A 12355-nucleotide genomic window follows, 5' to 3' on the forward strand; every position below is an offset into this window, starting at 1 on the left:
TACCCTTTTATTTTTACTACTAATTATTCATGCTTGGACCGATACTCAGAATAATTGTTTTTACCCTATGGACATATTTTGCATTGTTTCCCATTAAATAGAAGTTCAATTGTCGTCCCTTAATAATTCTCTTTTAAATCTTCTTACGTTTAATTTCTAGTGCAAAACTAGTTCTTTTTCTCTCCCATTTTTGGAACTTTCTTTTTTCTGGTTGAATTTGGCTGTGTCCTGTCTTGATAGTTACTCAGCAGTCTGAAAAAGTTTCAACCTTTTCTTTAACCTTTTATGCATACAGCTGGTGTTAAAAAGATAATGAATGAAGAAGATAATAAAGACAAATGAGTCAATGGAAGAAAATAAAATAAAATTCCATAAGTAATAGTAAATTAATTATGATAAAAAAAAAACAAATTATTACAACAAAAGAAGATGAAAAAAAGTATAACAGTTTGAATTAAATATATTTTATTTTTTTACAAAATTATCAAATTTTTACTTTAAGAGATCAATACAAAAAATGAGAAAAAAAAAATATACACAATCAACCGATTCATATTTTCCCCCACATCACTTCTCTTAACTTCATTTTTTTAATATGACATGAAAGATTGAACAACTTTATTAGTTGTAACAATAAAAATGTCCGTGTAAATTCATTAAAAATTTCACCAATTGTTAAGTGTTCGTGTGTGTAATAAGTGCCACCTAGATTTTTTTCAAGGTATCTTTAGTGATATATTGTGTTTCTAAATTATGTAGCACACAATCTTATAACGCATAGCATAACGATCAGCATTCATAAAATTGCAAAAAAATTGTCTTAAAACTTTAATTTTAAATTCAAAAATTATTTAATTATTTAATTTGTTGTTGATTAATTTTGTAATTTAATTAATATAACATGTCAATAATTAATTTTGACGATTTTACATTGTTAGATTTATGTCACGTTATTTAAACACATATATATCTTCACATTTTGGTCTAAAATCTAATAAATTGGCCAAAATTTAGTATCTTTACAACGTTAAATTAAGGATAAAAAATGTAATTAAGCCTATTAATTATAATTGAAATAAAATCAAAATTGGATTTAAGACTTTTAAGACAAAATCATTGAAACTATATTGTGGGGGTTCCCTCGAGGTATCATTAAGTCATTTGAGATGTTCTTAGGCTTGGGTTTGGAGATGTTTTTAAGACAAACAATTTTGTGGTCTATTTGGAACTCGCAAAATGATGTTAGCTTTTCGGAGGGAACATTTTATGCTAAGTATCTCATCGATAAGGTGAAATTTTTATCTTGAAAATAATTTTTAGGAAAAAATCGTGGCACCCCCTGTTCCTTTTATGAGTGAGATATGCAGCCTATTTTTTATTGGAATTGGTAGAGTTTGGTGGGGTGTGGAGCTGAGTATATGAATGGTTTGTGGTCTCTTCTGGTTGTCCTTCTTCGTGGTTATCATTGTCTCTCTTTGACGTGCTTCAAATCTTCTTGTGTTGGGAGGCTAGATGTGTTTAGTTTTTGTTGTTGATGTATCTTCAAGTTTGCATTTGTGTTTTTTAGATGGTCGTATATTGAGTGTATTTCTGGTACCTATTCGTTTTTTTTTTCTTGTATTATTTCGTATTTTATTAATATAATATTGTTTTGCCAGTAAAAGAAAAAGGACAAAATCATTGAAAAACACAAAATCTCTAATTCTCCAAATGAATTGCGTGAACATGGTCCAAAGGATAACGTACCATATGAACTCAATGGCCTTGGAATTGCTCTTCTTCTCCCTAGCTTGTATTATCCTGAATCCCCTAAGTCAGCAGAAGGTATATTTCAGCCGCAGTAGTATAAATTTTATTAGGAAACATATTTTGGTAGTATAACTCTTGCCACCACGATATTTTTATAGTATTTTTTTTTTCTTATGTGTAACTCTCTTAAGAGTGATGCAACCATTCCAAGAAAGAATCTCAAGCTAAAATATTGACGAAAAATATTTTTGAACCAAAAGTCAACGGAAATATTGACGACTATTTTTTTTGTTAAGCGGTCTAATGACTAAAAAATTCACTGTCAAGATAAGTAAGTGGAGTGTGAAAATAGAATTCCTGCTTCTACATATGTAATTCAATGTTCCTACAAACTAAACTAAACTCACGAGGACATGGTGATTACAAATTATAATAAAATTGATTTTTTTTTTTACACTAATAAAAGTGATGTCATAAAAGATATTTAATTTTACATTAACATGTGGTTATTAAGTCCTAATGTCCTTTAATTCTTGAGTACCTAATAAGCATAAGCATCTACCAATATATGCATGTTCTATACCGTAAGTTTTTGACTGAAGAAGAAAAGATATAAATGTTTTAACAGTGAGGGTACCCTGTTAAGACAGAGGAGGGATCGTGCTGCACATAAAAGAGTTTGACTAGACAACAAAATGTTTTTTTTTTTTTTTACGGTAAAATGGTTTCTTTTCTAAAATTGTGTCTTTAACTCTCTCGTGCACACCTTGCTATCCTCATCCTCATTCTCTAATGTGTGAATGAATTGTGATAATCCTTAAACCCTACCTGGTTGGGGAAAACCCTAGAAACAGCTGCGGATTGTTTCAAAATGTTTGTGTCACTATACTTCTTGTTTCATATTTATTTCAAAAAAGTAAAATAACAACTTTACATGAGGTAATTGTTTGATTTGTAGTAACTTTAAGGGACATTCAAATCCCTTAGAGAAATGATCATTTGGGTGATTTTTTTTGTACAAATATTAATATTTTAAAAAAAATACTATTTTAATTAATAAAATTTTATCGTTTCCAAAAAATTTATCAAAAAAAATCAAAGAGAGTTTTTCTTTCAATACAGTGCATTTTATGAGTATTTTTTCAATCAAGGGCATTTTTTTTTCGTGATCCCCTAATCAACATATGGTACTATGATTCAATTAGGCTTCAATCTATTATTGACTCACTAAATGACTTTGGGAGTAAACATTACATATTTATAGACATGAGTATTCCAATTACTTTGATTTTGTTATATTTGTAGGTAAATTTTTTTCATTTTTCAAATTAATCTAGTTGTTAGCTTGTTTATAGATTCATTTTTTTCTTAGTTTTAGCGATGTTGTATTTGTGTTGTTTTTTTTATGTATTTTACCAATTTGTATTTGAATTTCAAATTATCTTAAAATGACTATTTGATGGTATTGGAAATTTGTTTTGATATTCTTTTTATTGAACAACATGTTTGGGCCATGAGAGGGAGCCTCACTGGATTAGATCGACACATTGGGCATTAAACAATCTTACAAGTGATTCTAACGAATTTTTCTCTTTCCACCGCCCGTGTTTCTTTTCTACCCCGTTCACCATTTTTGCACTTGTATAAAAACTTCGGAAAACATTTTCCGATGTTTTCTGAAGTTTTTCTAGTTCAAATTTGAAGAAAATCAAGAAAACACATCCCGGAGTTTTTTTCCAAGGCAAAAAAAATTCGGAAAATGCGTTCCAATATTTTAATCAAGGGCAAAAATGGAAAAATGAGTGTAGAAAAGAAACACGGGGGATTGGACGACTCTAACACCACATCTTCACCCAAAACTTTAAGGCATCGAGCTTATGGATCATCTCACTTATAAAGTGCTCAATCTCAACTCTTTCAACCAATGTGAAACTTCACTCACACTTGATCACTCACACTTGATCGATCTCAACAAACATTGATCTCATATTTTTCCCGAGATGAGTTTCAGCCTTTTCTCAATATATTTCTACCAACTAGCTCAAAGAGATATGAAGGTTTTTTAGTAGACAGTTTAAGAAAAGTTATAATCTCAACAAACAAGGACGTACAATTCTAGTTAAAGCAAATTTAAGCAATCAAAACAAAATCTAGTTTAGGAAACAAACAATACATCCTTATATATATGCTTTAATTGTGAAATATTAAGAATAAAACATACCTCTAAAAAGGGTATAGTCACAACTCACAACGTAGGGTAATTGAATTGATACGTAGAACCCACCTCTGGAAACTGAACCTGAATTATTCAATAAATTCGTCTCACAAATTTGTCCCCAAAACACAGTCAAGCATTAACTAACTCACTCCAAATAGACTTAGTACAGGTGGAGTGATTCAAGTTTTACCAACACTATCCATTACTATGCCAAAGCCCAATCAAACAATCATTACTTTCATGGTCCAAATGTTTCAAACAACCAAATCAACTATCAAGATATTATCATAGTAAAATCAGCCATGCTTCAATATTGAAACTATTCCCTCCATCCTTTTTTAGAGAAAAAAAAATGGTGTAGGAAAATTTTATTAATCAAAGTGGCACTAAAGATCATTTTATAATAGTCATCTTGAGAATTTAAACTCGACACCTTGAAGTTACAAGACGCTCTTGCCACTGAACTAACACCTCAAGTGTATACTCCCTCCATTTTTTATTACTTGTAACATTTGTAGACTTTCAAATTTCATTATAGCATTTTATTATTATTTTATCAATATACCCTTGAGTATTTATATTAAAAGTAATAAAATTTATTGATTATATTGGTTTGTGCAAAAAAGTTAAAAGCAACGTGTATTAAGAAACGGTGAGTACTAAAAGTTCGAAATTAGATTTCTTGTCGTAACTGTGTCATGACGCAATTACAGCTTCCAACCGTCCAATTTAAATCAACGGCTGAGATCATTTTACTATATGATTTACTATACAATCTACACCGTATAATCTCAAATCAACAACTTATATTCGTTACTGTGTAGAACTACATGGAATCTTAACCGCAATCATCATCATCATCATCCTAAAAGTTGGACCTCTAGAGGGCAGGGTTGTAATCTGTTAGTCAAAACTAGAAGTCTTGAGTGGGAATATTTTAGGGATATGGAAAATGTACTTGAATCTTGAATTGAAACTAATTAAGTCATATACAATGCCGACAATAATGATTAATGTACATTCTCATAAGGAGATTGGTAGACAAAAAACAATATTCTGCTTTTATCTTTGACATCAATTTTGTAGAATTAAATTAAAAGCACATGTAGCAAATTGCAACAACTGCCACGAAGAAAAAGACTAGAGCTTGGTACTTGCCTAGCCTTTTTAATACATAAACAAATTTAATAAGAAAAATTGGGTGATGGTCATAAACCTATAACCATTGCACGTCCATTTTTCCCCTTCAAATCTTAATATCTATGCTCCCTAGCCAACTTCTAAAGAGAGCTATTAACTCTTTTTCATTCATTACATGTACATGTAGCTTCAATAAACTACATGTGAAGGTTATAAGGAATGATTATGGATTTATATTTTGTTTGCACATTCCTGTCAAAAAAAAATTTGTTTGCACATTACCATATTGGAAGAATTAATTGTGAATGATAATTTAGTTACTTTCAAAGTGGCAAAATGAAGCTAATATTTTCTCTCTAAAGAAAATATCTGTTAAGTAATTGGTGGGTTTTAGAAATTTTTTGTTTTGAATGTGGTTTTTGGATAAGCCGTGCCTTCATGGCTGTACTTTTTACGAGTGAGTGGTGAAATCTTTTTGCTCTATCACTAGGCAACTAGTGGTTGCGACTCACTTCTTCTAGCTTTTGTATGGATGTGCATTTGATTTTAGGGTGTTGCGTTTTTTTCTTATATATTCATTTTTTGGTTATCTTTTTCGATTTTTAGTTTCGGCTTAAGTGTTTTGGCTCTTTTTTTTTGTGTTTCTTCATCCTTCTATATTGAGATAATTATAATATCTCTTGTACTCATTTACACGCTCCATTCCACAATGAGTGACTCATTTAATATCGTGATTTCTATTTAACACTACTTGCATTTCCCTACCTCTGGAATACAGCACACTGTGTTGGTATAAAAGGAAAAAATTCACTCATGAATGTTGAGATCTGTTATGATAATGGTGAATTTATATATGGTCCACATAGTGAAGGACTTGTTGGTATAAGTTAGGCTTTATGTCCTACAGGTGTAATGAGTAGTTAGGCCTGCCTCAATCCAAATTGAATTAGTACCATACATGCAACTAGCAGTTTTTTTGTTCATATATAAAAAAATGAAGTAAGGGGCTATAGGCCCAACAAACTAACCATAGAAACCCATACCCGCCAAACTACAAAACTTTTTTTCTCGCGTCCCCTGAAAGTCCTCGTTCACTCTGGAAATTTTAAAAATACCCCTCTTGCTACTTAAGTAGAAAACTCAGGGAGCATACAATCTGGGAAAAATAGTTCGCATCCTAGAATACTGTTGGGCCAGGTTGATTGCAATGTAAGTCTCACATTACTAATGAAGGAAAAAAAGTCAAGGAAATTATATTTGAGAAGTCTCACATTGCTTAGAAAAGTGAAGAGTGGATGAGCTCAAGGCTATATATAGAGACCTCAAGTTTCTTGTTTCAATGCACCAGTCAATAGCACTTTAAGCTTATATCTGACAGTAGCATTTAAGCTTATATCTGACTTTTTGTTTTTCTCTTGTACTCTTTTGTTAGAGTGTTGTGAGATGTAGTTAGGTATTTGCTTTGGAGAGTGCGGGTGTACTGGGAGCCAAGGGAAGGTTGAGGGTTGTTTATGTGTTGTAACAATTTTTACATAGTGATATTATCTAGTTGTCGATTTGGACAACGGTCGTGGTTTTTACACCGGTTTTGGAGTTTCCACGTTATATTCTTGTGTTGTTGATTGTGTTCTTTTATTTTCTCTATGCCTGTTTTTCCCAACAACTGGTATTAGAGCTCTTGGTTTGATTAAGGAGGAGGGGGTTCCACTGTGAAGTTTAGGTTAAAGAAAATTGATGTTTGACTTGTGGAAAATCAAGTCAAGGATGTGTTGTTGCAATCAGGGTTACATAAGGTTAGCCTGGAGAGGCGGTGGTAATAATACTCGACATCGGTCTAGAGAGGCGGTGGTAATAATACTCGACATCAGCCTGGAGAGGCGGTGCTAAGAATACTCGACATCGGTCTAGAGAGGCGGTGGAATAATACTCGACATCAGCCTGGATAGACGGTGCTAAGAATACTCGGTTACAAGGTGGAAGACATAGTGGATATACCAATTTTGAGGCTTTGGTGGAGGAGACTCGGTTTGAGGTGGAGGTACACCAAAGTGGTATGGCTATGGAGATCTTATGTGGAAGCAATGGTGATCAAACTTGGTAACTTGTAGGACTGCTGGAGGTAGTTGAATGCAAGAAGAGTTTGACATTGCGGCTTGTGGAACCACCTAAAATTCCAAGGTTGGTTGGAGGCAAGCAAATCTTCAAGAGTATGGAAAACTACAATCCGGGGTTTGAAGAGGGTATGGTTTAGCTTGTGGATTGTCCTAAAAATCCAAGGACAATTGGAGGCAAGTATCTTTCGGGAGAATGGAGAGGTAGACTCCGGGGGCCGAAGATGAGTGGTGTAAACAAGTGGAGAGAGCATCATGATGGTTGGTAGGAAGTTGGCATCACCATCAATTTAAAGCCAAGGTGGAGAATTGTTGGAATTGCCTTGAAATTATGATCAGAAAAAAAAAAAAAAAAAAAAACAGGTTGAGTTGTTGCCTCCTGCGCGAGGCGGCGCAGGGTATTCTGCGCGAGGCGCAGCTGTGATGCGCAGGTGGAGCTTTAGCTCCTGCCTCCTGCGCGAGGCGCAAGGAGGTCTGCGCGAGCTTATTTATAGGCAGTTTGTTTTCTGACTTTTTAAAAGGGGATTTTCGGGTTTCTAAAGCCAACAAAAGACTAAGTTTACAAGAGAACTTCTTTTGGGCAAACACTAGGGTTGGGATTGATCCATTACCCTGAGAAACACTTTCATATTGAATTTCTTGGTCACGGAAAGAAATTCGGGCAAATGGTAGAATTAGGAACAAGGATAATTCTTGTAACTCTTTTGGAGGATTTCATTGTAGTCCAGTACTTCATTTGATAGTGGAACGGAGAGTTGCTCTCTACCTCAGATTAGGTCACTTTGACCGAACTGGGTAAACAATTCTATTGTATTCTTTATTTATCGTTGTTTTTATCTTTTTCTTGTGATTGTTATTGTCGTTCTCATTGTTTGGTTGCTTTAATCGTATTTGTTCCACACATCAAATTCTATTATTGGTGTGATTTTTAATCGAATTCACATCAAATACAAAATCAGTTCGCATTCTAGAATGCCTAAACCGAGTTCACATTCTAGCATACAAACTCGTATCCTACATTACAAGGGGCAGGATTGGAATGTCGGTGTTACATGCGAGATTCAGGGGGTGCGAAAAGAAGGAATCAAACTACAATAGCATTATAATTTAGACCATGAGAAGAAAAGAAAAATTATAGACATGAGAATGTGGTTAAGAAGTTGATCAGAGCCAGGTAGGTCTTACCAAGAAGATGCAACTCCACTTCAATTTGAAGAGCAGCAAATAATTGCCAGCACTTGAGGTCACTCATGAGCACCATTTGGGATAAGTGAACTATAATATTTTATCACATCACAAATAAATAAATAAATAAATGTTATGACCAATAGATGGTATAAAATTGAGGCAAATAATGGAATAGTATCATGATGCAAAAATATAATGAAACAGTGCAAGTGTATTGCAATCAACATGACTTTAGAACAAAAAATAAGAATTTCAAATGCTGTCAAAAACAACATACCAGGAATATGAAAGACACATTCAACTGAGAGAAAATGATTAGGAATTGTGTGTCATGTACAAAACAGTGAAATGTTGTACTCTAAGTTGTTGATAGTTATTTTTTACATGAAACAGAGAAGAAAGAGTTTATAAATAAAGCAAGCATGCATGATAGAAGAAGCACATCTTTAATGAATTTTGATAAACAAACTAGCTAGCTACATGTAGTTGTGAATTAGTTAATTGTCATAAAACTTACTGAAAATTCACTGCAAAAGTGACAGATAGATAATAACCTTGAGAAAAAGAGTAGAGATATAGAGAGAATGATTACTACTACTTTAGATCAATAGCACAGTCATATCATAATATATTAATAATAATTAATAACCTCGAGAGAGTAAGGATGAGAGAATTGTTAATTGTTTCTTCATACTAGTAGACTAGTAGTTGTTGAAGTACAGTACCAATCCTGCAAATTTGGTTATTATATGCAGAAAAATATGATAAAAGTGATTATGTCATTAATTAATTATTTGTTCTCTAGATTTTGTACCTTTGACGGTGGGAGTACATTATATATACGACAAATATACTATATGTTATGTAGAAAAAAAAATCATGTTATTTTTCATGCTGCATCTTTTTTCCATTTCCATTCAATTTCTGCATGTGATAGCAGGAGCAGTGGTTAGGTAATTAAAGTTAGATTTGTACAGTAATTAAGTCAGTAACATTCAAATAATGGCTTCTATATTCTATTCTATATATGAAGTAGCTAGCCTGATTTTCCTTTCATCTGCATCGACCAACTGCTCCTGCCTACTCAAATCTATAGATCAGTGTTTTCTTTTTAATGAACCGTAGCTAGCTATATAGAAAATTATGTCTCCTTTCATATTAGCAAACCCCAATTTTTACTCGATCTTTTGACACTTTTTCATGTAATTTTCCTCTCCTCTCGTACCAAAATCTTTCAACTTACGTACTACATTGGTGTAAGAGCAATCACACAAGTAATTTTGACACGACATTTTCACCCAAAATTTTAAGGCATTAAATTTATGAGTCATCTTACTTATATATAGTTCAATATCAACTATTTCAACTAATGTAAGAAGTTGCGTTCAATAAGGTAGGGATCATCAAATCACCAAACAATCTAATGTAAAGACGATTTTCAGTGGTTATCCAGTTACAGACGCGAACCTATAGGTTTTCGCTATCGCGTCTCTCTAAAATTGCATGGTAAAATCTTAAAGTTTAAACTTTAAAAATTAAAGCATATTTAAAATGAAGCTCTTTGATATTGTACCAAAAAAAAAAAGCTCTTTGAAAATTAACAATAGTAAAATTGAAGAATTTTTAAGTGTAATTAAATTAATTTTTTCTATAAACAAAGTGATAGATACTACCGAAACTCATACACACAACTGTGAGATCCCGCGTAAATGTATTCAACCTAGCGTCATTATCAGATGGGTTAGGTTTTCTGGAGTTACTGGTAATTATTTATTTTTTTATATACTGCTAATTATTTTATACAATATTAAGGAACTTATAAATATTAAATACATGTGTCAAAAAAATAAATATTAAATACATTTACATTATTGATTAGGAAAACGAGTAAGTGAAATTTATACATGACTAAAGAAAGCTAATGAGGCCGAAGCCCAGTAAAGGAAGAAGTCATGGATTGATGAAAAATGGCAAAGTCCATGGGCAATACGATTTTAATTATTGGTCCAAATTTGGCTTTGATATTTGAATTTTTCTCTTCCCACCCCTATGTTTCTTATCTACCTCCCAGGGTTCCATTTTTGCCATTGGATAAATATTTCGGAACACGTTTTACGAATTTTTTTGCCTTGGAAAAAACTTCGGAATGTGTTTTCCAAATTTTTCCCGAATTTGAACTAGAAAAAATTCGGAAAATGCATTCCGGAGTTTTTTACAAGAGTAAAAATGGAAAAATGTATGGTAGAAAAGAAACACGGGGATGGAAAGGGAATCATGCATTTTAAGACTGTTGTGTGTTAATGTATTTGTCCTATAAGGTGTTTGTGAATTGATTTTTGGAGAATTTTGAAAGAAAGAACTTTAAATGGCTAAGTTTATTTTTTGATTATATATATGTGATTTTTTTTTTATCTTTGCGCTTGGGGCAATGACGCAGCTAACGAGTTACTAACCGAGGTGTGTCTATTGCTGGTTGAAAACTATTTCTAAACCCCCTCTTAGGCTTGAGGTCTCCTCAAGCCTTCGAGAATTTCTGGAAGGGCTCCTTTTGGGGTAAAGTCCTACAAAAAAAAAATTATGTAATACTCTAAATTGGTTACTTTCAACATTCCCCTTAAATTTTTGAATCTTTCGATCTTGGGTGGCTTGGTTAGTATATAAGCAATTTGAATTTTTGTTTTGCAATGCACAAGCTTCAACTTCTCGTTGCAAACTTAATCTCTTAGATAGTGAAAATTGGTTTCAATGTGCTTGCTTCTGCCATGTGTTGTGCGATTCTTTGCAAGCCTTATCGCTGACTTGTTCTCCACCATCAACTCAAACTCTTCTTGCTGGTGCATCTTAATTTCCCTCAGTAATGACTGCAACCACACTGTACACACCTTAACAAGTTGCCTAGCATGTTGAGATGTACTCAGCTTCACAGGTGGATAAAGCAACCATTGTCTGGTTTTTTGAACTCCAAGAGATTGGAAAATCAAATAGCTTGAACACATAACCCATGGTGCTTGTCCTTTCTACTTGGTCACCACACCGATCATAGTCACAAAAACCAGTTAACTTGCCTTCATGATCTATAAGTTTAGGAAATAAAATGCCATGATCAATTGTATCTTGCAGATACCTCATGATCCTCTTCACTGCTTGCATATGATCAGTCAACTTCGAATTCTGTATAAATCTACTAACCGTTCCAACACTATGACATATATCAGGTCTTGAGTTACAAACATACCTAAAGCAACCAACCATTTGCTTGTATACGGTACTGTCCATTGCTTCACCATTTTCATCATTGTTCAGTTTCAAATTTGTCTCCATGAGTGTACTTGCAGGATTGCAATCTAACATATTGAACCTCTTTAAAACATCAGTCACATACTTCTTTTGTTGAACTATTAAGCCTTTGTTGGATTTAGTGAACTCAAGTCCAAGAAAATATTGCAATTTTCCTAGATTAGTCATGTCAAAGTCCTCATTCATTTGAGATTTAACTCTTTCAACAAATCATCTACATATAGACACACAATGCTCAAATAATTTTGTTAACAAAAATCAACTAAGTTTGTTAACTTACATTTTATATGTGTGTAGGTTCTCGTTCTCCTGCTCTACTCTTTCAATATTTAGGTTTAAATTTTTTACTTCGACGTCTACCAAGTTTTGTCTATAGGTGCATTCTCTCACAACCAATATTTAAAAGTTTTCATAAATTTTACTTTAATTAATTTTATTTTTGTCTATATGTCCCTTAACAACTTACTAGTACTAATTAGAGGTGTATCATGATTTCACATGATTCTTTAACACCATGAACAAACATTTTTACAAATTACTTATCAAAACTCTGCTAACTCAGTGACTTTGTTTGGCACAATGCAAACAATTCTCTGAGCTTTGTTATAAACAATCATTTGTAGTAATGGTTGCATCAGAAGTACTGCAAATG

At 32.8% G+C, this 12355-nt stretch overlaps 1 protein-coding gene and 1 non-coding gene across 2 annotated transcripts; one reads left to right on the forward strand and one right to left on the reverse strand.

Annotated features, from left to right (window-relative positions):
• The first annotated feature begins 10816 nt into the window (after positions 1-10816).
• Positions 10817-10967, forward strand: LOC123903327. The gene has a single exon (XR_006807910.1). It is a non-coding gene; the product is annotated as a U4 spliceosomal RNA (small nuclear RNA).
• A 334-nt stretch (positions 10968-11301) lies between these two features.
• LOC123912771 (secreted RxLR effector protein 161-like) lies at positions 11302-11889 on the reverse strand. Its single transcript, XM_045963340.1, has one exon. The coding sequence runs from the start codon at positions 11887-11889 to the stop codon at positions 11302-11304; it is 588 nt and encodes a 195-aa protein (XP_045819296.1).
• Positions 11890-12355: the final 466 nt, after the last annotated feature.

This window comes from Trifolium pratense, linkage group LG1 (genome assembly GCF_020283565.1).
Source record: "Trifolium pratense cultivar HEN17-A07 linkage group LG1, ARS_RC_1.1, whole genome shotgun sequence".
Lineage (NCBI taxonomy): Eukaryota > Viridiplantae > Streptophyta > Magnoliopsida > Fabales > Fabaceae > Trifolium > Trifolium pratense.

Bases quoted from the DNA above. Each gene is read 5' to 3' on its own strand.
- LOC123912771 (XM_045963340.1), bottom strand. From the start codon at position 11,889: ATGAATGAGGACTTTGACATGACTAATCTAGGAAAATTGCAATATTTT.